Source organism: Callorhinus ursinus, unplaced genomic scaffold (genome assembly GCF_003265705.2).
Source record: "Callorhinus ursinus isolate GAN/ISIS: 27379988/994484 unplaced genomic scaffold, GSC_fseal_2.0 scaffold18, whole genome shotgun sequence".
Classification (NCBI taxonomy): domain Eukaryota; kingdom Metazoa; phylum Chordata; class Mammalia; order Carnivora; family Otariidae; genus Callorhinus; species Callorhinus ursinus.
The window spans coordinates 32641224-32668516 of record NW_027397080.1 but is presented as its reverse complement, the minus strand read 5'-3'; the positions used below and the strand labels follow the sequence as shown (position 1 = coordinate 32668516).

The 27293-nt window shown below is 61.7% G+C and overlaps 1 protein-coding gene across 6 annotated transcripts; it reads right to left on the bottom strand.

Moving 5' to 3' along the window:
• Nucleotides 1–7: 7 nt before the first annotated feature.
• On the bottom strand, nucleotides 8–27223 carry PLEKHG5 (pleckstrin homology and RhoGEF domain containing G5). 6 transcript variants are annotated; one of them, XM_073903419.1, is made up of 22 exons: nucleotides 27172–27222; nucleotides 26239–26315; nucleotides 10492–10621; nucleotides 9205–9307; nucleotides 8788–8845; nucleotides 8330–8421; nucleotides 7760–7896; nucleotides 7340–7485; nucleotides 6662–6847; nucleotides 6392–6580; nucleotides 5961–6056; nucleotides 5261–5311; nucleotides 4996–5145; nucleotides 4521–4631; nucleotides 4253–4402; nucleotides 4022–4159; nucleotides 3747–3866; nucleotides 2508–2640; nucleotides 2302–2417; nucleotides 2028–2215; nucleotides 770–1546; nucleotides 8–500 (listed from the first exon to the last, which is right to left on the bottom strand). In XM_073903419.1, the coding sequence occupies exons 1-22, from the start codon at nucleotides 27173–27175 to the stop codon at nucleotides 491–493; spliced, it is 3162 nt and encodes a 1053-aa protein (XP_073759520.1). In that variant the 5' UTR covers nucleotides 27176–27222; the 3' UTR covers nucleotides 8–490. The 6 variants fall into 6 exon arrangements, with proteins under 6 accessions (XP_073759520.1, XP_073759521.1, XP_025712178.1 ...); XM_073903420.1 differs by lacking the exon at nucleotides 27172–27222; XM_025856393.2 differs by lacking the exons at nucleotides 26239–26315; nucleotides 27172–27222 and adding an exon at nucleotides 16521–16643.
• Between the last annotated feature and the right edge of the window lie 70 nt (nucleotides 27224–27293).

Sequence of the window (27293 nt, the reverse complement as noted above, 5' to 3'; positions counted from 1 at the left end):
GGACTCCTTCCAGTAGTATATACAAGTCTTTATAAAAGAATCAAAAGCTCAATAAATATGCCACTTTACACAGAGCCGAACCCAAGCCTGGGGTGGCCAGTGGGACTGGGAGGGAGGAAGGCCAGGCCAGGGGAACAAACATCCCAGCTGGGGCCAGATGAAGGGGGAGGTGGGAAGGGCCACCCTGGAGCCCAGCGCAGAAGACTGGAGCTGGTGACTTCAGGGAGCAGCGAGCAAGGGACCCTGTGGGGTGGACAGGTTAGTGAAGGTGGCCTTGTGGGGGGTCCTGAGGAAGGACTGCAGCCTGGGCCTGGAGCTGAACACTCCTCCACTTCCAACCAGTCTGGCAAAGTGCAAATCAGGGGTCCTGCCCCCACGCTCTGGCGCCCGCGTGCACAGGCAGCAGCTAGAGCTGTGGGACCGGGATGCCCCAGGAGGCATGCTGTCTGCCGTCTCGTGGTCAGTGGCACCCTTGGGGGCCTCCCTCTGCTCAGACCTCCCTGTAGGAGAGGGGAAGGGAGAGACAGTCCTTCCTTGGCTGATGCCCCTCGGAGGGGCTCTGGCCACCCTCTCTGCCCCACTGGAATCCTTAAGCCCCTTCCCCAGTGCCCACCGTAGACACTGTCATGCAGGCTCTGGAGCAGGCCCCCATCCCCATCCCTTAACGCCACATGGTCCCAGCCATGAGAGTGCCCCCACCCATTCCTGAGGCTCAGCGCCCCCAGTGCCAGCACACCGGGCCACCGGCCCGCCACCCCAGGCCACTCACGAGGCAGTGAGCGTAGAGTTAAGCAGCAGGGTGGTCCTGATCCGGTACAGCTGGGCTAGCGTCAGCTTCCGGTGCTGGGCAGAGATCCCTGGGGGGTGCTCGGGCTGGACCCTGGGCGAGGCCCCCAAGGGCAGTTCTTTGCTCCTCCTGGCGGGCCTTTCAGGCTCCCCAGCCAGGCAGCTGGTTCTGCCCTCCAGCTCCAATGGCACGGGGCCACGGCCAGGGCTGGGTGTCCCCCGGTGAACCCAGCTGGGCCCAGCTTCCTGAGGGGAACCCTGAGTCCTTGTGCTGGGGACTGTAACAGCCAAGCAGAGTTCTGACAGACTACGGCTGGGGGCTGGAGGCGCTCCCCAGGTGGTGGTCCCTGACAGCAGCTGGAGGAGGCTGGCCTCAGATCTGGACTTGAGTAGGTGGGGCAGGCGGGGCAGCAGCTGAACAGGGGTGCGGCGGCGGAGGCGGGGAGAGGGTGGGGGTGAAGGGGCTTGTGGCAAATCTGGGGGCCGGGGCACTGGCTCCGCCATAGGGGCTGGGGTCACAAAGTCCTGCAGGGAGGTGGGGGAGAGGGTGCCATAGGCTGAGTCCATGGAGCAGGAGCGGCCATCCGCCGAGCCCAGGGGCAGCAGCTCACTGGTGGGCGTGACAGAGGATGCAGTGGTGCTGACAGAGGTCTCGTCCGACTGGGAGCTGAAGGGGCCACCCTCAAACTCAGGAGAGGACAACGGCTCCCCAGGCTCCACTACAACCAGGGCCAGGGTCTCGGTCGAGCCATCTGAGGCACTGTGGAGCCAGGAGGAGACCGTCAGCCCAGCCACGGAGGTGGCCTGGGGCAGCCCATGCCCAGCACGCAGAGGTCTATAGCCTCTGCCCTCCCCGAGCCTGAGGCTCAGCGCAACATGTGGCCCACCAGCCGGATCTCCTGCCTCCTGGGCCCGTGACACAGATACCACGGCTGGCGGCCGGCCCCCCCCCACCGTACCCCCTCCAACTGGCTAGCTTAAGGATCCTCAGCTCAGCCCTCCCCCCCAGCCAGCACTAGGGGGTCAGAGTTGGCACTCAAGCTGAAAACCTTTTGCCATCCCCGCCTGGACTCTGGTGGGAGACAGAGCCGTCTCCCCCAGACGGGGGTCACCGCATGACGCCATTCAGAGGAAGGGGTGGGGGCTGGGCCCTGGCCAGTGTCAGAGGCCTTGGGGTGAGGAGTGCTGGGCCGGAGCACCTGCCCTGCCCTGGCCGGCCGGGTGGGCCCCGGCGAGCATACCAGTGCTGGGAGCTGAGACTGGTGCTGCTCTTGCGCAGGATGGTGGGGGAGCTGGTGGCAGAAGCGCTACTCTCCCCCCCTTCCTCCTCCTCTTCTTCCTCCTCATCATCGTCCTCCTCCTCCTCCAGGCTCTGCAGGTGCTGCTGGCCGCCGGGGTGCTCCTGGGCACGCAGCTGCTGCAGCTGGTTCTGCAGGGGGGGGGGGGGGGCTGTGGACAGCAGCCTCACCAGGGCACCCCATCCATCCGCCCACCCGCCCGCCACTCAGCTCTCACCTGGGCATTGTAAATGGCGTCCACCCAGCCACGGCACAAAGCCTGGCCACTGGCCTGGAACGTGTAGGCGCCCACAGCACTGTGGAACTCGTTCAGGTAGATGAGGAGAAAGGAACCTGGTGAGGAGGGGCTTGCATCAGCGTCAGCCAGGACCAGAGCCCCTGCCCGCCACAGCCCCTGGCCAGCAGCAGGGCCAGGCTCCTCACCAGGGTCTCGCAGCTCTCGGCACACAATCTTGTCTACCAGCAGTGGTGGCCGGATGACCTTGGTCCTCTCAGCCCTCTTCACTGCCTTGGTCACCAAGAGTAGGTCCGTAAAGAGGAAGCAGTACACGTCCATCTGGGGGGGGGGAGGAGCAGCAAGGGGAGCAGGCAAGGCCAGGGATCAGGGCCAGGGTCCAGGGACCTCAGCCTGTCTGCTGTGACAACCTCTCTTGGGCGGGGCCCTGCACAAGCTCTTCCTTACTGCACTCTAGTGATGTCGCTGGGGGCACTCAGATTTTGTCAAACACCTTCCCTGCTCCCTGCCTCCCAAGAACCTGAGAATAAAATTAAAATGAACAAAGGAGCGCCTGAGTGGCTCAGTTCGTTAAGCGTCTGCCTTCGGCTCAGGTTATGATCCCGGGGTCCTGGGATCCAGCCCCGCATCAGGCTCCCTGCTCCGTGCAGAGTCTGCTTCTCCCTCTGCCCCTTCACCTGCTCGTGCTCTCTCTCTCTCTCTCTCAAATATATAAATAAAATCTTAAAAAAAAATTAAAATGAAGAGGAAGATGATATTCCTTCAAGGAGCTATGCACTTGGAATTTATTTCAATAAAAAGTTTACATTAAAGAAAAAAAGGGCATCTATGATTTGTGATTTTAAAACCACAATTTGGGGGCACCTGAGTGGCTCAGTCAGTTAAGCATCCAACTCTTGGTTCCAGTTCAGGTCATAATCCCGGGGTCCTGAGATCGAGCCCCGCATCGGGCTCTACACTCAGTGTAAAGTCTGCTCTCCCTCTCCCCACTCGCATGCACTCTTTCTCTCTCTCTCTAATCAATCAATCAATCAATCAATCAATCTTTAAAACCGCAATTTGCAGGCTCTGGGTTATGCACCTGGGATTAATAGCTCTCAGGAGCAAGGCTCTGGGCTGTTCCTGACCTGCTCTTGGAATGCACCCCCTCCCTCCCATCAGGAGCCCTTATGGCACCAGCAAGTGGGCAAGCCCAGCCCCCGACCTGCTGTGCTCTTGCTGCCACATCTGTAAAGAGTAAACTGCAGGCAGATCATCAGCCCTCACATGACCACAAAGCCCTTCCTTCTTGAACTGCCACCCAACTGACAGGGCAGCTGAGAACCACTAACTAGGGCCCAGAGGGTTCTCAGGAAAGAGTGGTCCAAACCCACAGGGCAGGAGGGGGTGAGGAAGGGGCCCTGGGGGTGGGTGGCCCCTAGAGTCACCTTGCTGTCCTTCCCCTCCTTCATCCTCAGGCTCCCCTCCAGCAGCAGCTGTCGTGTCTCCTCAGGGGAGGCGCCAGGGATGGGTGCTGTCAGGTCTAGATGCAGAAACTCCTTCAGGAGCTGGGGGGGGGGGGGGGGGGCGGGGGGTGGGGGGTAGAGAGGTCAGGGTCTGACTCCCGTTCTCGGCTAGGCATCCTCAAGCGAGATTCCCAGCACAGCCCTGTTTCTGCCAATTTGTCCCTTCCTCCGTTCCAGCAGGGCCAGGGGTCCCCCACCTTGTCCACCTCGTCATTGCTGCCCTCCACCACCTCGTAGGCGTCGATGCGGCTCCCCACGGCCGCCAGTCGCTGCCGCTCCTGCCGCTGCCGCATGCACGCGTTCACGTGGTGGATGAAGCGCTCCACCGAGTCGATCTGGGGGCGGGGGACGGACGGCGGTGGGTTCAGGCCCCGGGGTCTGGGAGGGGCCGCGAGCCGCGGAGGCACCCCGCCCGCCGCCCCGGTTACCATGGTGATGACGGCCTCCTTGGCGCGCGGCTCGTCTGTCTTCCTCAGCACGGACTTGAGCAGCAGCGGGTACTTGGTGAGCCGCTGGTGGGGCTTGGCCAGCATGTCGTTCAGCTTCAGCCGTTGGCACTGCTGGTGCTTCTCGGCCCACTGCGGCGCAGGCGGGGGTGGGGCTCAGGGCATGCCCCGCCCCCTGGCTCTAGGCCCCGCCCGCCGCGCACCTGCTGCCCTGGTGGGCCCACAGGCCCGCGCCCCCGCCCGCCCTCACCGTGACGTAGGCCCGGAAGAGCTCGTTGTCGCGCAGCAGGCCGCGCATGTACTCCATGCAGCCCTCCTCCTCCATGCAGTATCGGATGTAGGGCTTGAACAGGGAGCCAAACTGGCCCGGGACGGAACAGGCACGGTTACCGCGCGCTCTCCGCGGCCAGGGCCCGCGCCGGGAGCTTCACCAGCCCTGTCTTACTGCACTTTCGCGACCACCCCAGGGTGTGGCAAGTGTATCACCCCCGTGTCCAAAACGAACTCCCGCGAAAGTGACCGCCCTCCACCAGGTAGGAAAGGCAGATGGCCGGGTGGGGTTCAAACCCGGGCGACCGACTCGAAATTCTTTGCCTTCGACCACTAGGGTCGTGTGGGGCCACTGGCCGGACGGGGGTTCGGGGGGGGAGGCTGGGGATGGGCAGTTGGGATCGGCGCCCCAGCCCTGACGCAGTGTCCCCGCCGGTGTTCGGCCCGGCTCGTACCATCTTGAAGCCTCTGAGGAAGTCCCCGGGCTGCAGCAGCGCCCGCGTGCGCCGCGCCTTCTCCAGCACCGGCGCCATCACGCTGGTCCACAGTCCGCGGTGCAGCCGCGCGATCTCCGGGATGTTGCTGAACAGGCGTTCGGCCTCCACCTGAGCGGGGCGGGAGGTGCGCTCGGCCCCGCCCTCAGCCCCGCCCCCGACGACAGGCCCCGCCCCGCCGGTCCCTACCCTCTCATCAGCACCGGGGCCCCAGGCCTCGCCTCACCTCGCACAGCAGCCCCGACTCTTGCAGGTTCAGGAGGCAGCAGAGGAACAGCTGTGGGGACAGGGAGCACGGCAGCTGGGGGGCGTTCCAGTCCCGACGCCCCACCCAGACTCTTTGGCTCCCCTCTACCCCTTCCCCCTCCCAGGAGACCCTGAAGCAGCCTGGGACAGAGACGGTTCACGCCTTCAGAAAAGGCCCAGCCTCCATGGCCCACCTGGGGGTCAGCCTGTCCTGTCCCCACCTGGAGGGAAATCTCTGGCAGACGGGCCTTGCAGTGCCACCTGGAGCTCTCCCCTCCCTCTCTGCCCTGAAACCCTCCGAGTTTCAACGAAGGGGTTTTCCTTGAACCCCAAGCCCAGGATAGGTACCCTCCCTAGGATGAAGTACACACGCACACGCACACGCACGCACGCACAGACCCTGCCTCCACATCCAGGGTGTGGCTGCTGGACACCTGGTACACAGCAGGTGTTCAGGAATAGTCACTGAATAAATGAGTGAAAGCATGAGCCTAGTGTTCATCCAGCCAACTCCGCACACTTGCCCATAGTCCCCTGCAGGTGCCTGGCCTGTGGGAATCACCTGCTCCTCCTCCTCCCTGGGGCGCAGCCCTTCCCCCTTTCCTCCCCCTGTTCCTTCTGCAAAGCCCCAAGCTCTGCTGGGCAGGGTGGCTCTGGGCCGGGTGCAGTCCCACACTCACGTTGGTGATCACCCTCAGTTTCTTAATGTAGGAGGCCTCTGTGTGCAGAAGCTCCCACACCGCCTCCTGCTGGTGGCACTGCCTCCGGGTCAGCTTCTGCAGGAAGTGCAGGGGGTCGGCCAAGGGTTCTAGAGTATGCCCGGATGACCAGGAAGGGGGCGCGCAACCTTGCAGGCCACCTCCTTTTCCCGGTGGGAACACGGAGGTCCCCCAAGTTCTGGGCCCTCCTCTGCCACCAAAACAGCCAAGTGGCATGCTGCATGTTCCTTGCCTCAGTTTCCCCACATTGAGTCAGTGACGACAGCAGCCTGGCAGGGCTGTCCCACAGAACATCCTGTCACAGGGTCCTTGCAAGGGCCCCATGAAATGGGGAGAAGCGTCCCCCTCTCCCTGGCGGGGAGGGAGGGAGGGAGGGCTGCAGAGGCACCGACCTCATGCCCGTCAATGAGCTCCCGCCAGCTATCCTCCAGCCGCAGGCAGGCATCATCTTCCTCTTCCTCCTCATCCCCCTCTTCCTCCCATGAGTCGTGGTCGAAGCGCAGCCTGCGGGGCAGCCTGGGCAGCCCGAAGAGGCCATAGGCGTGCAGCTTGCCCTCCAGCTGCTCCATCTTGTCCACCTCCTGGAAGGAGACCCGTGGTTGGGGTCAGGGGACAGGGCCAGCCAGCCGCCCTGCCCCAGGGCCCCCCCGGGGACCACATACCCGGCCATAGGTGCTGGCACTGGGGCCCGAGCTGAAGAAGCCACTGAAGCGACTGGCTGCCCGGTTCTTCCAGCTGTCACTGCTGCCACTGGGCAGAGAACAGCCTGAAGGCGTGGGGGCCTCCTGGCCAGGGATGCTCATCTCCCCCAGGAACTCCGACATGTTCTTTCGGCGGCGCCCAGGGGCCTGGCCGGCGAGGGTGATCAAGGCCAGGCCCACCCTGGCTCCCACAGCCCCACCCCACGGCGGGTTTCCTAGACCTCCGGCAAGCTTGAGATGTGGGAGGGTCTCTGCACCCCCACCCTGGGATGCCACCTCTTCTGAGATCCGTACCTGCTCTGGGGGCTGGAAGATCCAGGCACAGATGCACCTGGACCACCCCCCACCCAGCCCCAAGCACCACACAGTCACCCGCATATTTAGATGCACTTATGGGCACAGCTCCAAATGGATCCACCACACACACACACACACACACACACACACACACACACACACACACACTCTTTGGGCACTAGCAGACTCTCAAAGACAAGACCCATTATCTTGGGGCCCCCTGTCCTCAGAGCCAGCCCTATTTCCCACAAGGGGAAATTAAAGCCCAAGAGAGGGGTGAGGGGCCCAGGTGATCTCCCCTCTAAGCCCCTCCCCACCCCCAGTCCTGACACAGGGCCTCACCAGGATGTCCAGGCTCTCCCGGCGGCTCTGGGGGTCCACACGCTCCAAGGAGGGGGTCCCGGCCCTGGCTGGCCGCAAGATTGGCAGACTCAGGCACTTGGAGTCCTTCACTCCCTGCTCCACCTTCCCCTCGTCCCCTGGCTTGGCTGGGGCAGCATTGGGGGCAATGAGAGATCCTCAGCTCCAGTGGAGAAGGGGACCACAGCCCTCTCTCTCCTGAGGATCCAAACCAAGGCCTAGCTGCCCTCCCCTGGGGCCCCACCCCACCAGCACCTCTTGCCAGGGCCCAGCAGAGGCACCTGTATGGTAATGAGCCTGCTCAGGGCTGTGGCCAATGGGAATCTGAGCATGGGAAGAAGGAGCCATCTCTGGGAGGCCAGCCAGGGCCCAGCCACCCTGCCTGCCAGGTTCGCTGCTCACCTTTGACCCGTAGGTAGTGTCCCCCGAACCGGTAGGCCTCAAAGGTGAGGGACAGGGGTGTGTTGGACTGGTCCAGGTAGATATCCACTTTGCCCAGGGCTATGCCCTTCCTTTCAAACACCGGCAGCAGCACCTCCCTGCCCCAGGATGGGAGGTGTATAGGTTAGGGGGCAGTCATAGGAACCCCCACCTTATGCACAGCCCCAGCTCCACCCCACCTTACCGATGGTAAAGGGGAGACACCCAGAGGATCATACACAGGCACAAAGACATACAGGTGCACACACCTGCAACAGAGGCTCACACACTCCTACACGTGTCTACACACAAGCCAGAACGCCCATGCCCTCACACTTGGGTGTCAGCACACCAGGGTAGACACTGTCACATGCCGGGCCATATCCAGGAACTGAGTCATGCATACATATATTGGAACACCTGGGGGGGCTGCCCACAGGTGGGAGACCTGCTCACTCACAGGCCACCACACAGACACACACAGTTATGCCTGCAGGAAACCACACGTACACCCCGTCCCACTCCCCCTGCCTCGGCCCCACCAAGCCCTACCCCAGCGACTTCTTCTTCATGGCCGGCACGATCTCTGTCTCAATGTCCACATTCAGGTCAAATTTCAGGGTGAAGCACTCCTTGCTTGGGTCCTGAAAGGGCACGGGTCTCTTAGCTTCTGCACCCCTTGTCCCTGACCCCCCTCCCCACCTGATCCAGAATGGAAACCCCAGCATGGGCGTGAATGCAGGGAATCTCCCCAGCCTGCCTCTGTCCCAGGGAGGTCCCCTGTAACCCTCTTGCCCAAGGGAGGAGTTCCTGTAGCATCTGCCACCTGGCTAAGTTGGGCAGTACTGGGCTGCAGGGCACGGTGGCCAGGGGTGACCCACTCACTCCAGACCCCATCGCTGGTCCTGGAGGTCAGAGCAGACAGGCCAGGCTTGGGGATGGAAAGGAAAGGGCCCAGGAAGGGCAGGGGCTGTTAGGAGCCCCCTTAACAACCCCGGGGGGCTCCTTACATCCGTGTGTCTCCTCCTTGCCTTCTTGGAGAGTTTCAGGCCTGTGCTCTTCCGGTCCCTGCAGGACAGAGAGCAGAGGTTAGAGGCATGGGTAGGCCCTCACCAGGTTGGGATGTGAATGGGCCCTAGCTGGCTGCCCACTCCTTGCTCACCCCAGGGTGACCAGGTAACGCAGGTGTGCTCAGGCAGGCCAGAGCCCACAAGGGTCTGTGCGCCCTCTGGTGGCCAACACGGGAGTCACACCCAGTGGTACCCAGTCAGGCGGAGTCTGATCCCACTGTGCTGGAGGCTGACCTAGGCTGGGCAGCCTCCTCCAGGAATCAGGGCATCCACAGGGGCAGGGAGGGGTCTCCGGTCGGATCTTCAGAGGCCTCTGGTCCTGGATCTCAGATCAGAGAGTCTGCTTTGCCCACCTACCCTCTGCCATCCATAGAGCTTTCCTCTTCCTCCTCCAAGTCCACTGCAGGGCTGGTGCGTGGGGGGCATGACCGGGTAGACACGTTCCGGGCCAGGACAGAGCCTTTGGAGTAAAGTGGGAGGAAAGGTCAAGACTCCTCCTTCCCTGGCCCTCTTCTTAGCCGGCTACCAATCCTGGGATCCCCCTTCCCCAGAGAAGCTAGGGCCCTGCAGGTCTGTGAGGACCCGAAGGGGCTCAGTCACTGCTTAGCATCTCTCCATCCCTAGACTCAAAAAGACACAAGCACCCTGGGATGACACCCCAGGTGATGCCCTGCCCCCAATACAAATCCACCTGTGGCCTCCGTTTACCCTTCTATAAAATAGGGATAAGGAAACCCTGCCTCTGAGATTGTTGCAGGAAGGGACAAAAATCTATGGCTCTTTCTCTCAGGCCTCCTCTCCCACACCACTGTGACCGCACCCGAAGTCCCAGGGGGCCTTGGCAGAGAGGGAGAGTCCTTTTGCCCCTCTGACCAGCTAAAAACAGAGACAAAGGTTTGGCATTTCTGGCCAGGCTCAGATGCCTGTAAATCACCCTAGCACAGCCAGTTGGCAGCAGGGCCTAGGCCAGGTCCCTATTCAGCAGGAGGGGTTTATTGTTCCTGCGACAAGTTCCTTGTGACCTGCCCTCCCCCACCCTCACTGCTTCTGCTTGCTGGCAGCCTGGCTAGAGGATCTGCCCAGCAGTCCCGGCCCTAAGGACAGGAAGAAAGGGGCCTTTTCCATGTTGGCCCCTGTCAAGAGGCAGGAGCAGCTCCGGGAGATGCAGACCCAGAACCTGGTAGAGCCAGGCCTGCTCTCGAGATGGGGCACAGTCCCCCAACTTCTTCTCTTATTAAAAAACTCGGGGCGCCTGGGTGGCTCAGTCATTAAGCATCTGCCTTTGGCTCGGGTCATGGTCCCAGGGTCCTGGGATCAAGCCCCGCATCGGGCTCCCTGCCCCGCGGGAAGCCTGCTCCTCCCTCTCCGACTCCCCCTGCTTGTGTTCCCTCTCTCGCTGTGTCTCTTACTCTCTCTGTCAAACAAACAAATAAATAAATAAATAAAAACTTAAAACAAAACAAAAACTTGTAGCACCAAAGGGGCCACAACATACTTGGATTTCACTATTTATAGTCAACTCTGGTCCTTCTGATGGCCCTGTCACAGCTCCAGCAGTTACCAAGATGCCGTGCCCCTACACAGGGGGTTTGGAGCTGCTCTGGGAACTCGAAGGGCCAGGCTGGGGTCCCTACCCATGCTCACCTTGGGGGGGCAGGTCAAAGCGGACGTGCCCATCATAATGCATGACGTTGTGGAACTTGCTGTCACAGGCCTCACAGAGGTTGAGGGGTCCCCGGTGGTGCAGCTGCTGACAGTCAGCGTGGTGGCATACCTTGTGGGGAAGGAGGGAGAGGTGGGTTGGGCTGGGCCCCACGGGGCCTCATGCGGGCCCAGCGGTGGCCCGGGCCGCTACAGTGCACAGGCGGGGTTCCTGGTCCCTCCCGAGGCTGCTCATTTCTCAACCCTCCATTCCCCACGGGGGGCCTCATGCTCCTTAATTCACTCTGTGGACGTTTCCCAAGCCCCACTACGTGTCCATTCTGAGGGATCCGCAGAGGAAAGCAGATCCCTGCCCTCGAAGAACAGAGTGTGCAGGGGAGACTTCCAGGGAGGAACCATGAGGCAGCTGCTACCAGGGCCTCTTCCTGGGGTTCAGGAAGGAAGGGCACCCCAAAATGCTCGGGGCTGCTCTTTGGTTCGGCCAGCTCGGTGTCAGAACTGGCAAACCCTTCTTGTCCGCGCCCCCCCCAGCCCCCACCCTCTGCCCTAAGTTCTGCATCCAACCTCGCATGGGGTGGAGGCGGTTAGTGGGGAGTTCGGGAAAGGCACTGACATCTGGCGCTAAGGCAGTGCTCCCACAGTACTTACTGTGTTTACCGTATTTACTGTATCACCCTGTCTACGTTCTCCCCCACCCCGGGGGATGACTGTCCTACCTTCTCTGCCCTCCGGCTCCCGCAGCTCACCTCTAACCCACTCTGCTTCCCGCTTTCCTGTTGCTCCTCCACAGGCCCACCCACCTGTCCCCACACTGGGGAGGCTTCACCCCTCTCCAATCCAGCCGGCCTCCCAGTGAGAGCGGCCTGGCTGCCGGGGTGTGGAGCTGCTCAGTGCCCTCCCCTCCCTGCACCATCAGGCTCCCTGTCCTTTGGCTCACACGCCCTGTTCCTCTCCACCGCCAGCTTCCCTCATCCCCTTTGAGTGAGACCCCATGAACAAGTTTCCATCCTGACCACTTCCTCGTTTCCCCTCCCAGTATTCGTTAGCGTATTTTCCCTGACTTTCCATTTTTAAATATTTCAGACCTACAGAAGATTGTAAGAATGGTACAGGACAGGGGCGCCTGGGTGGCTCAGTCGTTAGCATCTGCCCTCAGCTCAGTCATGGTCCCAGGATCGAGCCCCGCATCGGGCTCCCTGCTCGGCGGGAGGCCTGCTTCTCCCTCTCCCACTCCCCCTGCTTGTGTTCCCTCTCTCGCTGTGTCTCCCTCTGCCAAATAAATAAATAAAAATCTTAAAAAAAAAAAGAACGGTACAGGACCTCCACACACCCTTCTAGCTTCCCCACTTGGGAACATTTCATCGCACCGGCTTCCCTCTCATTTCCCCCTCCCCGGCGCAGAAGAGCATGGCCATTCTCCTACAAAACCCCAGTACAACTGTCACACTCAGGGGGGCGCCCGGGTGGCTCAGATGGTTGGGCATCTGCCTTCGGCTCGGCTCATGATCCCGGGGTCCTGGGATCGAGTCCCGCATCGGGCTCCCTGCTCGGCAGGGAGTCTGCTTCTCCCTCTCCCTCTGCCTCTCCCCCTGCTTGTTCTCTCTCTCTCTCGCAAATGAATAAATAAAATCTTTAAAAAAAAAAAAAAAACAACTGTCACACTCGGGAAACTGAGCACTGATACATGATCTGTCCGTAGTCTATGTTCACATTTGCCCTACTGTCTGAACCATGGCCTTTATAGATTTATTTCGCATACAGGAGCCTGTTCAAGATTCACACACGCATTTGGTTGTGTCTGTTTATTCCCTCAAGGATGAGTTCTCCGCAGGGTTTTGTTTTTTCCTTTCAGGACATCGACGTTTTTGAAGCATTCAAGCCAGCGGTCTGGCAGAAAGCCCCCCCACGGGGATCTTTCTGGAGGTTCTTGGGTGGATTCAGGCCAAGCATTTGGGCAGGGACATGACAGAGTGGCCTGCACCCTCCTCCATGCAGCCGGCTGCTGGGTCACCTGGGGACCCCCTGTACTGTGTAAAGGTCCTTTTTCTCTTTGGGATGAATAAGTAGCCTGTGGGGCGGGGGGTACTTCGAGATGCCCTGACCCCCAGCAATCTCACACTCCAGGGTTTTCACATCCACTGGTGATGTCTGCCTAAATCGAATATGACTACAGTGGTTGCAACTGAAGATTTTCTACCTTAGAAAATCTTCTCTTCCCTCTCAGACCCTCTCCCACCATTTTCCTTTCCCATCCCCCCAACTCCCTCTTCTTGGGCCCCCAGTGACTGCCAAGCTTCTCAGTCCACCCACAGGACCCAGCCCTTGACACAGGCGGTCTCTCACACCATCTCATCCTCTGTAGGCCCCCAAACCCCATGCTCTGCTGTTTCCCCTGCAGTTCTCAGCTCCCCTTGCCCACTTCCTGCCTTCCTGTTCATCTCCCCACCAGCAGCCCCTGCTCACCCCTGCTCACCCCTGCTCACCCCTGCTCATGATGATCTGCATCCCTCCTCTGGTGACTCAGCTAGTCACATGACTCTACATGCTGAGGGCTCCCAGAGGTAAACTTTCAGGGAGGTCCTCACCCAGGACACCAGACCAACCTTCTCAATTCCCCCCTTGGATCCCAAGGAGCACCTCAGATCGCAAACGTCCACACATGGCGCTGCTCAACGCCCCATGCGGCTCCCTGAACTTCAGTCAATGGCAGTGCCTTGCCATGGTGTGGGGGCATGGGGGTAAGCGGCGGCCCCCCAAAAAGACAGGTCACATCCTCACCCCCAGGAACTCAGAAAGTGACCTTATTTGGAAATAGGGTCATTGCAGATGCAATTAGTGAAGATGAGCTCATGCTGGGGTCTGTAACGGTGTAGAGTGTGTAGCAATCCTACGACCGGGGTCCTTACAAGACGAGGAGGGACAAAGACAGGGACACGTGTGGATGAGCGAAGCTGCCACTACATTGTGTGGGTCTCCATATGTGTGAGAATAAGCCTTCGTCCACCCGGTGGGTGCTCCGTGTTACGGCAGCCCCGGGGAAACTGATACATTAGGTCAACATCCTTGGGGTCACCTTTGATCTTTCTGTTACATCCCCAGCCAGTGAGAAAGTGCTGGTGGCCCTCCCTTCAATATCTGCAGCTTCAACCCGGCCATGCCTACTGGCCCACTGCTGCCCCCTGGCCTCCGTAGCGGTCACCTCTCAGCCCATCACAACAATGACCTCATAGCTGGTCTCCCTGTTTCCACCCTTGCCCTGCAATCATTTGCTCTCCATGAGCAGCCAGAGTGGCCCCTGCTCACTATGCTCAACGGCTTCCCGTCTCACTCCAGGAAAAGCCAGAGTCCGTGTGGTGACCGAGGGGGGGGCCTCCCGCCCTGTCCCGCCATCTAGGCTCACTCCGTGCCACCCGCCCCCCCTGTGTCCCCAACATGCTGCTTCCGAACCCCAGCATCTGCTGCTCCCTCGGCCTGGAATGCTCTTCCCCAGACACAGAAATGACAGAACTTTACTCTAAAGTCGCCCGCTGCCCTTTCACACTCCCCGTCCCTCGGCACCCTGTCTGTCCGACTCACTGCCCTATCTCCAGTCCTAGCAGCTCAGAGAATACTTGTTTCATTCATTAATTAGGGCGATGGAGGGTCGCTGGGGAGTTTTGGGCTGGGGAGAGCCCAATGAGAGATTTTCAAGGTGACAGACGGGGTGAGGACGGACAGCCTCGAGACAGCAGAGGAAGCAAAGGGAGGAAGAGGAAGGCGGCTGAAAAAGTCTGATTTTGATTTATAACCTGATCACCGTGTGCCTGGGGGCTGTGCTGAGGGCCCCTCGCCCCAGGAGGAAAGAGCTGTGACCGCCCCTATCTTACAGAAGAGGAAAGAGAGACAGACTCAGGGAGGTTTCAAGTAACTCGTTGAAGGTCGCACAGCCAGCGCAGCCAGGACCCGAACCCAGTGCTTTGCAGCTCCAGCTCCTAGATTTCCAGCACATTCATGGGAGGCTGAGAAGGGAGCGAGGAGCAGGGGAGGCTGGCCTCGGGGCAGCCTGGGGAGGGCGGCGGCAGCTATAGAGACTAGAGGGAAGCAATCATAGTTTGATGCTCACTGTTCGGGCTCCTGTGTCCCCCAATCCTCCATCAGACAGAAAAAAAAATCCACAAACCCCCCCCAAAAACATGGGCATAGAAATGACAGCAGGCAGGGGGCAGACTGGGCCCTGGGCGGGTGGCAGTGGACATGATGGCCCAGATGCCCGGTGGCAGCCTGAGCGCCAGGTGCTCCCCACTTCCACACCCTCCGCAAATGGTCTTCCAGTGTGTTCTTGGGGCTTTGGGCAGGGGGGCAGGGGCGCTGTTTCTATCCTCACTTAATCTACTCCTAAACAGTGTGAAAACTGCCATCCTCGGCCACAGTTCTCCCTGCCCGCACTGTGGCGTCCCCGGGGCACTGCTGATAGAAGTCAGCACTGGCTTTGCAGATGCTAGAACCGCCCCCACCCCTCCAAGCCGCAAGCATCTCCTCTTGACAATGAACCTGGGGAAGGCGCCCACTGAATTTCAGCCCCTTCTTCCCAGGAGCCCCACAGTCTGCCAGCTAGGCAGCCATCCCCCCGCCTCTGCAGCCCGCCTGGTACAGGCACCCCCTGCCACCCCTTCCAGGCCTCTTGTGATTTCCCAGACAGCTTCATTTTGCTGGTGCCAAGTTTGGCAAGAGTGGCGGGGCTGCCGCCCTTCGGGTCACCCAGGCCCTAGTCGCACGGGGGGCGGGGGTGACATGCAGGAGCCATGCTGGTTGGAAGGGTCCTGCAGAGGGCCTCTGGGACCCTTCCAGCCCAAGTCCCTGGTTCTCTGCCACAATCCTATTTTTAAACCAATCCACCATACAGACAACAGATTTTTACACAAAGATTCACTCCTGATAGCAGATTCAGCATTCAACAAATATTTATTGAGCACCTACTATGTGCCCACCCTGTGAAGGTACTTGGTCTCCCTTGAGACACTCGGGGACATTCATTTCCCAGCACTGTGGTGGGCTCTGGTGAATACCACCACAGCTCCTCCTACTACTAATATAATATTGTTACTACTAATGATGAGGATGAGGATGATGATGATGATGATGATGGGAGCCTGTGCCAGGCCTGTGGCTGACCTCCTCTGCTTCCAACCTCCCAGCAGCCCCCACGCTCACCGACAGCAGGGGCATGTGAGAGTCAGGCCCAGGATCTGAACCAGGTAGGTGTTTCTTCACTTAACTCAACAGGTCTGTGGACAATGAACTTCCAGGAACCCCCACACCCACCCCAAGAACCACAAGCCTATCTGGGAGGCTCAGGCTGGGGTGGGCACAGCCCCCTTGCTCTGAGTATACTCCCCCCACCCCTTCTCATACCTCCATCCCCAGTCTGCAGGGTCTCCACAGCTCCCTTCAGGAGCGAGGGTCTAAAGCAAGGCAGTCCCTTCCCAAAGCCGGACTCTGGGACCTTCTCTCAGACGAAGGTGCCTACTACTCTCCACCTTTTTGCATACCATGGCCACCCTCTGAGGGCCTCTGCCAGTGGGGGAGGACCAGCAGGGTCCAGGGGAAAATTTTCCAGAGCTCAACCCAAAGAGAGGAGAGCCCCCCAGATGGAACAGCAAGATCACCCAAAGGCAGCGAATGGACCCCAACTTCACAAATAACAGAGGGGGTCTTTTAGGGAACACAGTCAAGGCTGCCCCCCATGGGGATGCGGCACCCGAAGTCAGAATTCCCCACTCACAGTAGGGCTGGGGCCAGAGGCCGGAGCAGCGGGTTGTGGGCAGGGCCCGGACAGAGGAAGGAAAGGGAGAGGGGGCCCCAGCGCAGGGCCTGGGACCCACAGGTGTGTCCGGAGGTAGCCCCAGACACAAAAGGCTAAGGGCTGGCGGGCCACCGTCGCCGCCCAGCCCCCTCGGTCGCGGGATGGGGAAGCATACCGCGGGGCCGGCACTGCGCGCCTCCCCCCGCCCCCCGCCCCCCGCCCCTCGTACCTGGCCTTCACCGTCGCGGGGGCGACCCCCCGCCCGGCAGGGCAGCCCCGGGCCCGGCCTGGAGGCCGCGCGGCGCCCGGAGACGCCGGGGCCCGTCCCCATGGCGGCCGGAGGAAGCGGCGGTCTGCGCCACCCGCCGGACAAAGCGCGGGGCTCCGCTTCCTGCCATTGTGCGGCCGCGCCCGCCCCCGGCCGAGCGCGCCGGGACCCCGGGGCCCCCGCCCGCCAGCTCCCCGCCCGCCTGCGCCACCTCGGGGCGGCTCCGTGGCGCCCCCAGCCCCGCCCCCGGGGAGCTCCCTGCAACACCCCTCGGTCCCCTCGGCTGCGGAACCCAGACCCCGGCCCAGCCCCGCGGGCGCCGGGCTCTGCCCTGCCCTCCACCCCACACCCAACGCCAACGTCTGGGGCGCAAAGGCCCCTCCCTGCAGTCCCGCAGACCCCGCCTCTGAGCCTCAGGCCCCGGACCCCTTCTCCCGCTCCCAAGGGAGCTCCCTGAACGCTGGAGGCAGAAGAGGGGAGGGGGGTAGGACCGGGACTGGGGCACATTCCCGTCCAGATCCTCGGACCCTGCTCTGCGGCCTGTCCCAGGGACACCTGTCTCTGCTCTGACCTCCGACCGCCCGGACCGCCCCTCCAGCGCTCAGAGGCCCACCCGAGTGTCACCCTCGCGCCCGCCCACAGGCCTGGAGACCCCCGCCTCAGAGCCTGAGCCCTGGGGACCCTGCTCCCACTGCCCAGGCCAGCGGTGGAGGCCGAGGAACGGAGGGCGCCGGGTGACGACAGGTGGAGGCCGCGGGCGATAGGCAGGCACGTTGGTGGAAAGGGCGGAGAGGGTAGTCCTTTGGGAGCCCCCAGGAGTTGGGTGAGAAGGAGCTTCAGGAAAACCCCGAAGCCCAACTCGCCTTTCCCCCAGATTCCGAGGTCTCTGCTGCTCCAAGGCTGGGTCCCTTCCGCCTGTCCCACCGCCGGGGGGCGCTCATCGAAGCCCGAAAGGGGAGGTTTGGGGAGTGGTGGTGGGGTCCCCGCTGTAGCTTGTCAAAGAGCTTTTACACTCATTCCCAAGAGGTGGGGGCGGGCGCTACTATCCCCATTCCTTTCTGGGGGGCAAAGTGACATAAAAGGCCACAGGCAGGACTGAAACCCAGACTTCTGACTCTGGTGTTCTGGAATGGCCTCCTTGGTACCCCATCTCAGTAACTATGGGGCTGCGGGGGGGTGGGGGGCATGATGTCGTCAGCTCACCCATCCCCTAGACAGCTGCTCCTCCTGGTGTAGTGGGGAAAGAAGGAGGGGTCTCCGAAGACAGCTCTGAGGAGGCAGCAAGCCGTTTACTCCAGCCCAGAGGTTTCGGGGGGCCGCCTCCACTCCCAAAGCCCAAGCCATCCACTGTCCACACCACAGGCAGATCTTCTGAAAACTAAAACCCAGTCATGTCACTCCCCACTTAAAGCCCTCCAGTGGCTTAGAATAAAATCCCACCATGCCTGGCTCCTACCTCCCCTCCTGCAAGGTCCCTCGTGGTGGTCTCCAAGCTGGCCTCGCCTTCCCGGCTATGACTCGCCAAGCTCAGCCCCTGCACCTCTGCGTTCTCGGACTAGAACACCACGTGCCCCTGATCTTGCAAGGGCTGGCACTGGACCCCCACTTCAATGCCACCTCGTCAACGAGGCATTTACCTCCTCTCAAAAGAAGTAACCCCTAGCATCCCTCATTCTCAATCCTCTTAAACTGAATTTCCTCCCAAGCGTCTAAAACTACTTGAAATTGTTTTACTTCTTTGTTCACTTCTTGATTATCACTCCTCCCTGCTAGGATGTCCTCTCCAGAGGCTAGGGGCCTTGGCTGTCTGGCCCACACTGTGTCCTCCACACGGAGAACAGCTCTGTGGCCACGGCAGCTGCTCAGCGTACACTAGATGAGAACGGATGGATGAAGGCAGAGGAAGGGTCTTCATGCCAGAGAAGGCCACGAGGGCAGGGAAGGTCTTGGCCTGGATGTCCCTTCCTGCTCCCGATGGTCAACAAAGCCTTCCCAACCGTCTGACCACAGGTTCTCTTCTGCCTCCTAGCATCCGTGACCTTGGGCCTGCTGGCCTGGCCAGGGCAGGTGCTACCACAGAACTCTGTCCTCGCTGCCCCACAGGCTGACAGCTGAGCACTCCCAAGTGCCAGGCCTGTGCCAGGGGTTTGGGGCAGCAAATCCTGTTCACTCTCTCAAAGACCCTAAGGAAGAGATACTGCTACCATCTCCACTTACCAGATGAAGAAGCTGAGGCGTGGGAAAGTTAAGTGGCTTGCCCCAAAATTACCAGCTGGCAAGTGGGAAGACGGATGCCTGGGCTTCAGACCAGTACCCGTGTGCCTCAGGTACAGGTGGGGGCATGAAGACCAGCTAAGTGGTGCTTTGACAGCAGAGCCTTGAGGTCCACCCCCCTGGGGACAGAGCAGATCCCAAAGCCAGTTTAGGGGGATCCCAGGCCAGCCTGGGGTTATCAGGTCACATGAAGCAGAAACCATGGGGGCTGGACCAGGCAGGTCACCAGAGGTCACCTGAGTGACCAGGCCCTGGCCATCCCCAAGTCATGCCGCTGTCTGCATCCTTCAGCCAAAGACAGAGGGCTGCTCCTTAGAGGACCAGGGCCCTAATGCCCCAGGGCCAAGAGTGCAGGGTCAAGGACTGCAGAGCAGGGCTAGGGGCTCCTTGCACCAGGGGAGGGAGAAGGCCTCAGCAGTCTCCTGGGTCCCCCCACCTCTTCTATGGAAGGGAGCGGAAATAGCCCATGTGCAGGACAGAGGCCCCAACGCCTGGCTCCCTGGGGAAGGGGCCCCTCTTCAGCCCAGCCTCAGCTCCAGGCTCATGAGTCAGGACTGGCTTGTTGAAACTGATACCCAGAAACCAGATGCTGGGGCTGATGAATGATAGAGTCTCCGAGGCAGGGGCCCCCATCCATTCCCCCCTAGCACCATCTCCCCAAACCCACAAAAGCAGACGACTGTGGGCGGTCGGGCCGCTACGACAGGTTGGGAACCCGGCCTGGTCTTTGGTGGGACAGAGGAATTCCTCGTCCAGGAGGAGAGACCACAGGTCTGGGTCCAGGTCCATGTTCTGCTCACAGCTGACCAGCCTGGAGCACCTTGGCTAGAGGGACATGACTGCCCAGAAGCTCCCCATCCAGGCTAAGCTCCCCTGGGAGCCTACTGGCCCCAAGGCCCCATCTGGCACCTTGGAAATCTAGAGGCGGAGGCTGCAGGTTTGAGCAGGTTGGCCAGGGTGGGGCCAGCTCTGCCAGGCTGCTCTCCTAGCTCCAAACAGCCCACCTAGCCCCTCCCTTCCCCCAGGGCTGGGCCTCACTCCCTTGGATTCTGGGGCCCACGTGGAGGCAGAGCCTGCCTGCCTTAAGGCCCTGCCCTGTGCTGGGCAGATGGCAGGGGTGTAGAGAACCTCTCTGCAGGCCAGACTAACTACACAGGCCCCAGATGTCAGCAAGGCCCCAACCACCCCTGGGCGCGGTCCAGCTGGGACCCAGTGCTAAGGAGAGAGGTAAAGGCTGTGGTCAGTGGACTTCACCTCCTGCCCTAGTCCCCGCACGAAGGTGCCAGATCCTGGAGTCCAAGATGCCGACACCTCTCTCCCCAGCGTAGTATAGAAGGTTCCTTGGGAGGGGATGAGGGAGGTGGCGCATGCCTGGACTACAGAAGACCTGCTTCTGGGCCCCGCCTACCCCTGTCCTTATCCATCTGCGCAAAGGAGGCACTGGGCAGTTCTCTAGAATATTTTACCTAGGGATGGCCTCTGGGCCCTAATGTGTGCCTGGACCCTGGCGAAGGGACAGAAGAGTAAAATCCTCCTAGAGCCCCGCAAGCCTGGGGAAGGTTCCTTCGGAATTTGTAGGACCCAGGGCCCCCTCGGCCTCCGTTTCCGCGTCTTTGATCAAGGCAAGCCCAGGCCTCTCCAGGTTCATGGGTCCTCTCCCCTCCCCCAAGCGGGTCCTGGCCGGCCCAGACTGCCTGAGGCACAGACTCGCGCGCCCCCTGCCGGCCTCGAGGCTACTTTCCGCCTGGGACCAACTCCCGGACGCCCAGCTCAGACAGGGTCGCCGGAGCCTACCAGCCACCCGGCGCCAAGGCCCCTCCAGGATCTTCTCGCCCCACCAACAATCCTCACGCCGGGGCTGGGTCCCCATAGGCTCCTCACGGGCATAGCGCCGAGCCAACCCGACCCTAGAGTCACTGGGGCGGAGCCCATTCCACCCTCAAGTAAATGGAGGCAGAGCCAGGGGAGCCCATCGATACCCGCCTGCAGCCCTAGGACTGCGTGGGACCCTCTACTCCCGGTCCTGTCCACTAATTCGGGGGCAGTCTTGGAGCCCGGACCCACAGCCGTCCTGATCCCAGCCCCGCCTCGTCCCCAGCTTCCCCGTGAGACTCACCTTAGGGACATGGGTCTCCTCCCCTGTGGCTGGGGCTCTGGCCAAGGCTGCCAAAGCCTCGGGTGGTGGTTGGGGGGGGGCGCGCAGAGCCAGGGGGACAGGAGCCGCGGGGCGGGCTCAGTCGGCGCAGCGCCTGCGGTGGGCCCGGGACGTAGGGGAATTACGGTAGGCCGGCGCGGGCGCTACCACCTGGGCGGGCCGGGACGTACCATCGGAGCGCCGGGCTGGCAAGGGGGAGCGCTGGGAGCCGGGGAAGGGCCGGGCGCCGGAGCCCGCGGCCCTGGGGGCGGCAGGAAGCGCGGCGGGCGCTTGGGGTAATCTAGGGTCCGAGCTGCGGGGCCGGGGGCGGGGGGGGGGGGGATTGTCACCGTCCCCGAGGGCGCTGGCCCTTTGCAGATGTGCTGAAAGTTAAGTTCGAAGTCCCTAGGCTTTAACCTGGGCTTGAAGACAGGAGCTCGCCGTCCCCAGCGACGGCCCGTGGCAGGAAGCTGCCTTGGCCGAAGAGAGGAGCCCCTGGGCGGTGGGGGGCGGGGGGGGGTGTCCGGGCGGAGGGACCCGCGGGCCGAGCCCGGCCCGGGAATCGCCCCAAGCCAGGCTCGCTTCCGCTGGATTCTGAACCGTGCCCTCCAGGGCGTCTGAAAAACGGGCCCGCCTATCTCCGTGCCCCCTCTTTGGCCCTAGCCCATGCCTGGCGTGGCTGAAAAAGGGGCCATTCCGCCCTTCGGTGGTCCCGGGTTCTCTCTCCCGCCGCCCACGTTCAGAGTAACTCTGCCCTCCGCCCAGGGGATGCCGCGAGTGTACGGGATACAGGCTCGCAGGAGGAGTCAGGCAGCAGGCCCCAAGCGCGCCTCCCGCCTTCCCTAATTACCACACGGGGTGAGGTGGGTGCGGTGGGAAGGGCCCCTAGGGCCTGGGGCGGGCCCGGGGCTCAGGCCCACCTGCGTTTTCCCAAACTAGATTCCCCTCCCCCATGCCCCTCACCAGGCGGGGGCCATGGGGCTGCCCGGTTCTCCCTCTTTGGCAGCGCTGACCTCCCGGGGGCTGGGTCCACTCAAGGACAGCTCATCTTGGCCATAACGCATGTGGTGAATCGTCTGTCCCTGTCTCCTGGGCCGTGCACCCCATGCCGGCGCCTGCTCTCCCCGCCATTACTTAGCCACAGCCCAGGAGTTCCTCCTGCTTCTCTGGTTTCTCTGGCCCTGTCACTTCCTCCAGCTGCAGACCAGACTGCCACCTGTCTACAGCTGACCAGCAGCTGAAAGTCACCTCCAGAAATCCCCAGAATCTGGCCATTCTCAAGGACACCCTGGCGTCCCACCTCTCACCCCAAAGCCTTGCCGGAGAGAATAGGTGACTCCCTTTCCCATTATTCACTACATCCTGCCCATTCTTTCCCCACAAGGATCTCAGATCCACCCCTTCCTCTGCCCTGTGTCCACTGGTCTTCATTTGGCCACCCCTCCCCTAGACACACCTCCCCCTGACTCATCCCTGCCACCTCACAACCTACAGTGAAACTGGAAAGGAACTCCACTCTCTCTGCTGGAACACCGCTAGAAACGGGGTGCTCACAAACACCAAATCTCTGCATGACAATAAACAAATTTACCTAAAAACAAAAGGAATGGGTGCTCACAACCTGTACACTGGGGCACTACTTCAGCTGTTGGAAGCCCCCCCCTCCTGCCAGGGCCCTTGGAGCCAAGCAGAAAAATTCACCTCCTTTTCCTCCTGACAGATCCTTAGAACCAGGGGGCTCTGGGGACAGACAGATCTGGTGTGAGTCCTGGTCTTGCAGTGGCAAGTCCCTTACCTCCCTGCTCCTTGGTGTCCTATCACCAAAGCGGAGATGCGGAGATGGGATAGTCCCTACTGCAAAGGACGGGGGTAAGGACAAGAAGAGTTTCCTGTGGGGACGCAGGAATGAACGGTGGCTGCTGGGATCATTACCTTTGAGGACGATGCCCTGAGGGTCCCATCTCCAGGATAAATGCCCTTGAGTTGTCACTTGCCTCAAATGTGATGGGCCAGTGTCCCCTGGGCCAGTGTCAGCCCTCCTCCATGTCCCCTTGTGACCTGGGGTGCTCTGCACAGACTGTGACCAGAGCACCTGGCTCAAGGGGGGCCCTCAAGGAGCTGGGGAGTCCAGACACCATCTGTCCTGTGGGTCAACAGCCTCTGTCTCATCACCTGGCCCTCCATGAGAGAGGGGCCAAACACTTCCCTCATCTCCCTCCTTCCCAAGACTCCAGGCCCTTCCCGCCCTGGCAACAGGACAGATGTGCCATAAACATTTGCCATGCTGGGTAGGGTTGCTGGGGTCTGGGATGGAACCCGGGGAGGTCTCGGGTCTCAGGGAGGGGAAGGAGGGCACACCCAAAGCCGAGGGGTTTCTCTCCCCCTCTATGGGAGATGAACAGCCAGCATTCTCTTGAACACCTACATCATGCCCCACTCCATGCTAAGCACTGCACATGTGAGCCCGGTTTTAATCGTTCCCACAACTCGAGAAGCCTCAGCTTGCAGATGAAGAAACTGAGGTCAGAGAGGTGTAGTGATTTGCCCAGGGTTGCACAGCTAGAAAGGAGTAGACTTTGACCCTGGAGTTCACAGGTGTGGGCTACTCTACACATCTTCATCCTGAGGAGGGGTAGGGATACAACTTCTCTCCTGTGGTCTCCGAGGCCCTGACCTCAGGGTGCTCCCTGTCCAGCTCTGCTGCCCCCCTCCCCTTTCCCTGGCCCAGCTCCCTCTTAGAGCCCCAGCATGCCTCCCTGCTCACTCAGCTTCCTACACCCCAACATCTCCTCGTTCCTCGGGACGCCAGCAGCCTCCTCCAGGAGCCCGTCCCCCAGAACGAACTCCAGGGCAGGGGGGGGGGGGGGGGGGGGGGGGGGGGACGGCTGGCTTCATCTCAGAAGCCCCAGCAGCCATACGAGACTAAAACAGAGCCTGGGGATCAGTTGGGCAAACCCACGTCCTGACTTCTCCCCTCCTCCCCGGGGAGCTAGGATGTCCGCTCCAGGAGGCCCTGGGCCTAGAACCCGGCCTGGCACAACAGACGCTAAAAGCTGATTTGGTGAACGCATGAATGACGTCATCTCCTTAAAAAAAGCTAGTCATATCCTGCTAGCCTTCTGAGCAGGGCTGGGGAGGAGCGAGAACGAGGCTCTTGATCCCCCTCCAGATCCAGCTCTGCTAGTCATGCCGAACAAGGTGGGCAAGCTCTCTCCTCTCCGGGCCCCGTTTTCATCGCGTCACGTGAGAATGAGGCTTTCCTCCGGAGGTCCCCGAGGGCTCAGTGAGACAGGCATGAGGGCCTCATGCCCCACCTGGTGCACCAGCCTGTCTGGTCGGTGGTGGTGGTTATCACCATCAGGGACATTCTTCGCTCCCCTTTGTCACCGAAGTAGGATGTCATTCGCCTCTCTCCTCTCACTCTGCTCCAGCCAACTTGACCCCTGGACAAGACGAGCCTCCAGCCCGTATATCCTGCCCCCGCACCTGAGTCTGGGGCAGTCCCCCCTTCCTGGACCAGCCCTGCCTGCCGCTCTGCCTCTCCCTATTTTCACCTCCACCGGAGGCCACCTTCTCCAGGACGTCGGCCCTCACTGGCCCCCCAGCCTCTCATCACTCAGGCATCCCTGTCCCCAAAGTGAGTCTGTGCCATTTGTCCTAACACAGGTCCCACGGGGGACAGGACTTGGACTCTCCTCCTGCAGGCCGGGCGACCCTCTGGCCAATGTCAGTCACGCTGAGTTCCAGGCAGGCCAGGGCTGGGCTGGAGCTAGGACCTGGAGGCTGCGGAAGGCCCACACTCGCTGAGATGGGCTCGCCACTCGGGGACCTCCCACCCTTGCCCCTGCCTGTGGCAGCTTGGGGGCCTGGCCCAGGAGCAGCTGCCTGCAGGGAGGGCCCCTGGCAGGATGTATGGTGGGGGCTGCTGAGGCCAGTTTGTTGCCAGGAGCCCCCATCTGGGAGAGAGGCAACCAGCCAACACCAGAGCCCCAATGCCAGGCACCAGCCGAGCCAGCACGTTGTGTCTGACATCACAGCCACCCCCTTGCCCGGTGACCACGGCAACTGAAAGCCTCCCCCTCCTGTCCCCACCCCCAGAACAGTCCTCCATGTTCCTTCTAACCTGGTCTTCCTGTACAGAATGTATGAGCATGTGTCTGGGCGGAGGGGGGTGGGAGGGGGAGCTGGGGGGTGGGAGGGTGGCATTTTTAATTTCCTGCGGCTGGCAGAGCTGAGCTACATGGCGCTTCGGAACACAGGCTCTGACATTACACGGATCTGGGCTCTGGGTTCCAATCCCAACTCTACCACATCCCAGCGATGCGACCTTGGGTGAGCCACTAGCTCCCTGAGCCTCAGTTTCTTCATCAGTAAATAAGGAGACTGACAGGACACACCTCCGAAGGCCAGAAGGAGAAGACAGGGAGTCCTCAGCTCCCAGGCCTGCCCCAGTAAGTGCTGGCTGTTTGTATCACGGTCACTCAAAGGCATGCTAGAAGGGGCCACACTTGGGTTCAAGCCCTGGCTTGGTCCCTCATGAGCTGTGGGGCCTCAGCCAAGTCACAGGACCTCTCTGAACCTTGGTCTCTTCATCTGGGAAACGGGGCACCCAGGCCTTCCCAGCAGAGCTGCCACCAGCAGCACATGGGGACAGAGAGCACGCGGCACCAAGCCTGGCGCATTATGGGCAGAATCGCCCGGCGATGATATTTATCGTTCTCCCTCTTGTTCTGCCCTGCTCCCGGCTCCCGAGCCCTGGCCCTCCAGGACCAGATGTCCCTTCTTCCCTTTGTCATTCCACGGCACAGTCACTCTCACCAACTCCCTAAGCATCCCCAACCCATGCCCAGGCCTCACAAGTGGCCCCGTGCTGCAGGAGGGGCACCAGCTGGGCACTGGAGCGAAACCTCGTGGGGTGGGGGGTCCTTTCCCTTCCCAGGTCTCAGCTTCCTCATCCGTGACATGGGGCCACAGCTCCTATCATCTCAGCATGGCTGCCAAGGACTGCAGTGCAGGAAAGGGCTTTGGGGCACCCCTGCTCCCCCAGCTCGCAGAAGTCCCCTCCATTTTGCTGTTTCTGAGCCAAGGGCAGCCCCTCTGCCTCCTAAACCAGCCACCCTGCGGCCCAACCCACCCTTGAACCCAGATGACACTGTGGCCGGGCCAGCTGCACCCTTGCCAGAGCCCTGTGGGTATCCACGCCTGGAGAGAGAGAGGGTTAGAGCCCTGTCGCCTCTGCTCCCAGCAACCCAGGCCCTCCAGGCTCCCTACCTTGGCTGCACGCCCCTTGTCCATGCAGTCTGGGTTCTGACAGCGCAGTCCTTTCTCCTCCACCAGGCTCTGGTCGTCTGCAGAGGAGAGAAGCAGAGGGTTATCAGTCGGGTGGGGCCCAGAGAGGCTGCGCCCCAGGCGGGGGCACCCAGGCGGCCCTGGGGCCCCAGTGGCCTCCAAACTAGAGGATGGGTGGAGCTGCCTCCTCAATCCTCCCTTCAAAGGAGGTCAGTGTCCCTTTCTCTTTTAAATGCCAACTTATCTGCACGGGAATCTGTTTGCAGAGTCCTTTTCTTGTTGCAGTTCCCCAGGGAAATTATCCAGATTCCGCGGGGAGAAAACGTCTTTGGAAATAAGCTGCTCCCTCCCTCTGTCCCACTAGTGGGGGGCGGGGTAGCTCAGTGACCTTGCGGGGCTCCAGACTCCCTGGGGGATCCCCGCAGGGCTGCCCGGTCCGCGATCCCTTCTTACCCCTGCCCTCCACATCACAGCCTCTGTGGATGGACTCCTCAAAGGCCCGGGGTGTCTCCTTTCCCCACGGTCCATCTTTGACCCAGAATTTGGCCCCCTCCTAGCTGCCTCTCTTCCTAGGGGCTGGGGCGCAGCAGCAGAGGGGGGCATGGAGGGGGCAGAGAGGCTGCCTGCCCCAGTCAGCGTGCAGGGCCAGGGGAAGGGGTGCTGCTGAAGCGGGCCCCAGCCTGGGGGCAGAGTTTGGACCCCCACCGCCCTGATTTCGAGGCCAGCGTCCACCTCCCACCTTGAGCGGGCCTTCCCCAGAGCAGAGGAAGGAGAGCGCCCTGGTCCCCCCACGGCTCTCCCAGCCCGGCCTGCCGGCGCGCGGCGCCCCCCGCCCGCGCCCCTCCTCGAGCCGGCGCGGAGGCAGCCCGACCGGCAGGCCTGCACGGCGGGGCCGGGCGGGGGCCCCGCACTCACCCATGGAGGAGGTGCCGAGCGGCCGGGGACGCGGGCGGGGCGGGGGGCGCCGCGGGCCGGCCGGCGGGGCGGGCGACGGCGGTTGGGGGCGGGCGTCAGCCGGGTGCCGGGGAACAGGCCGG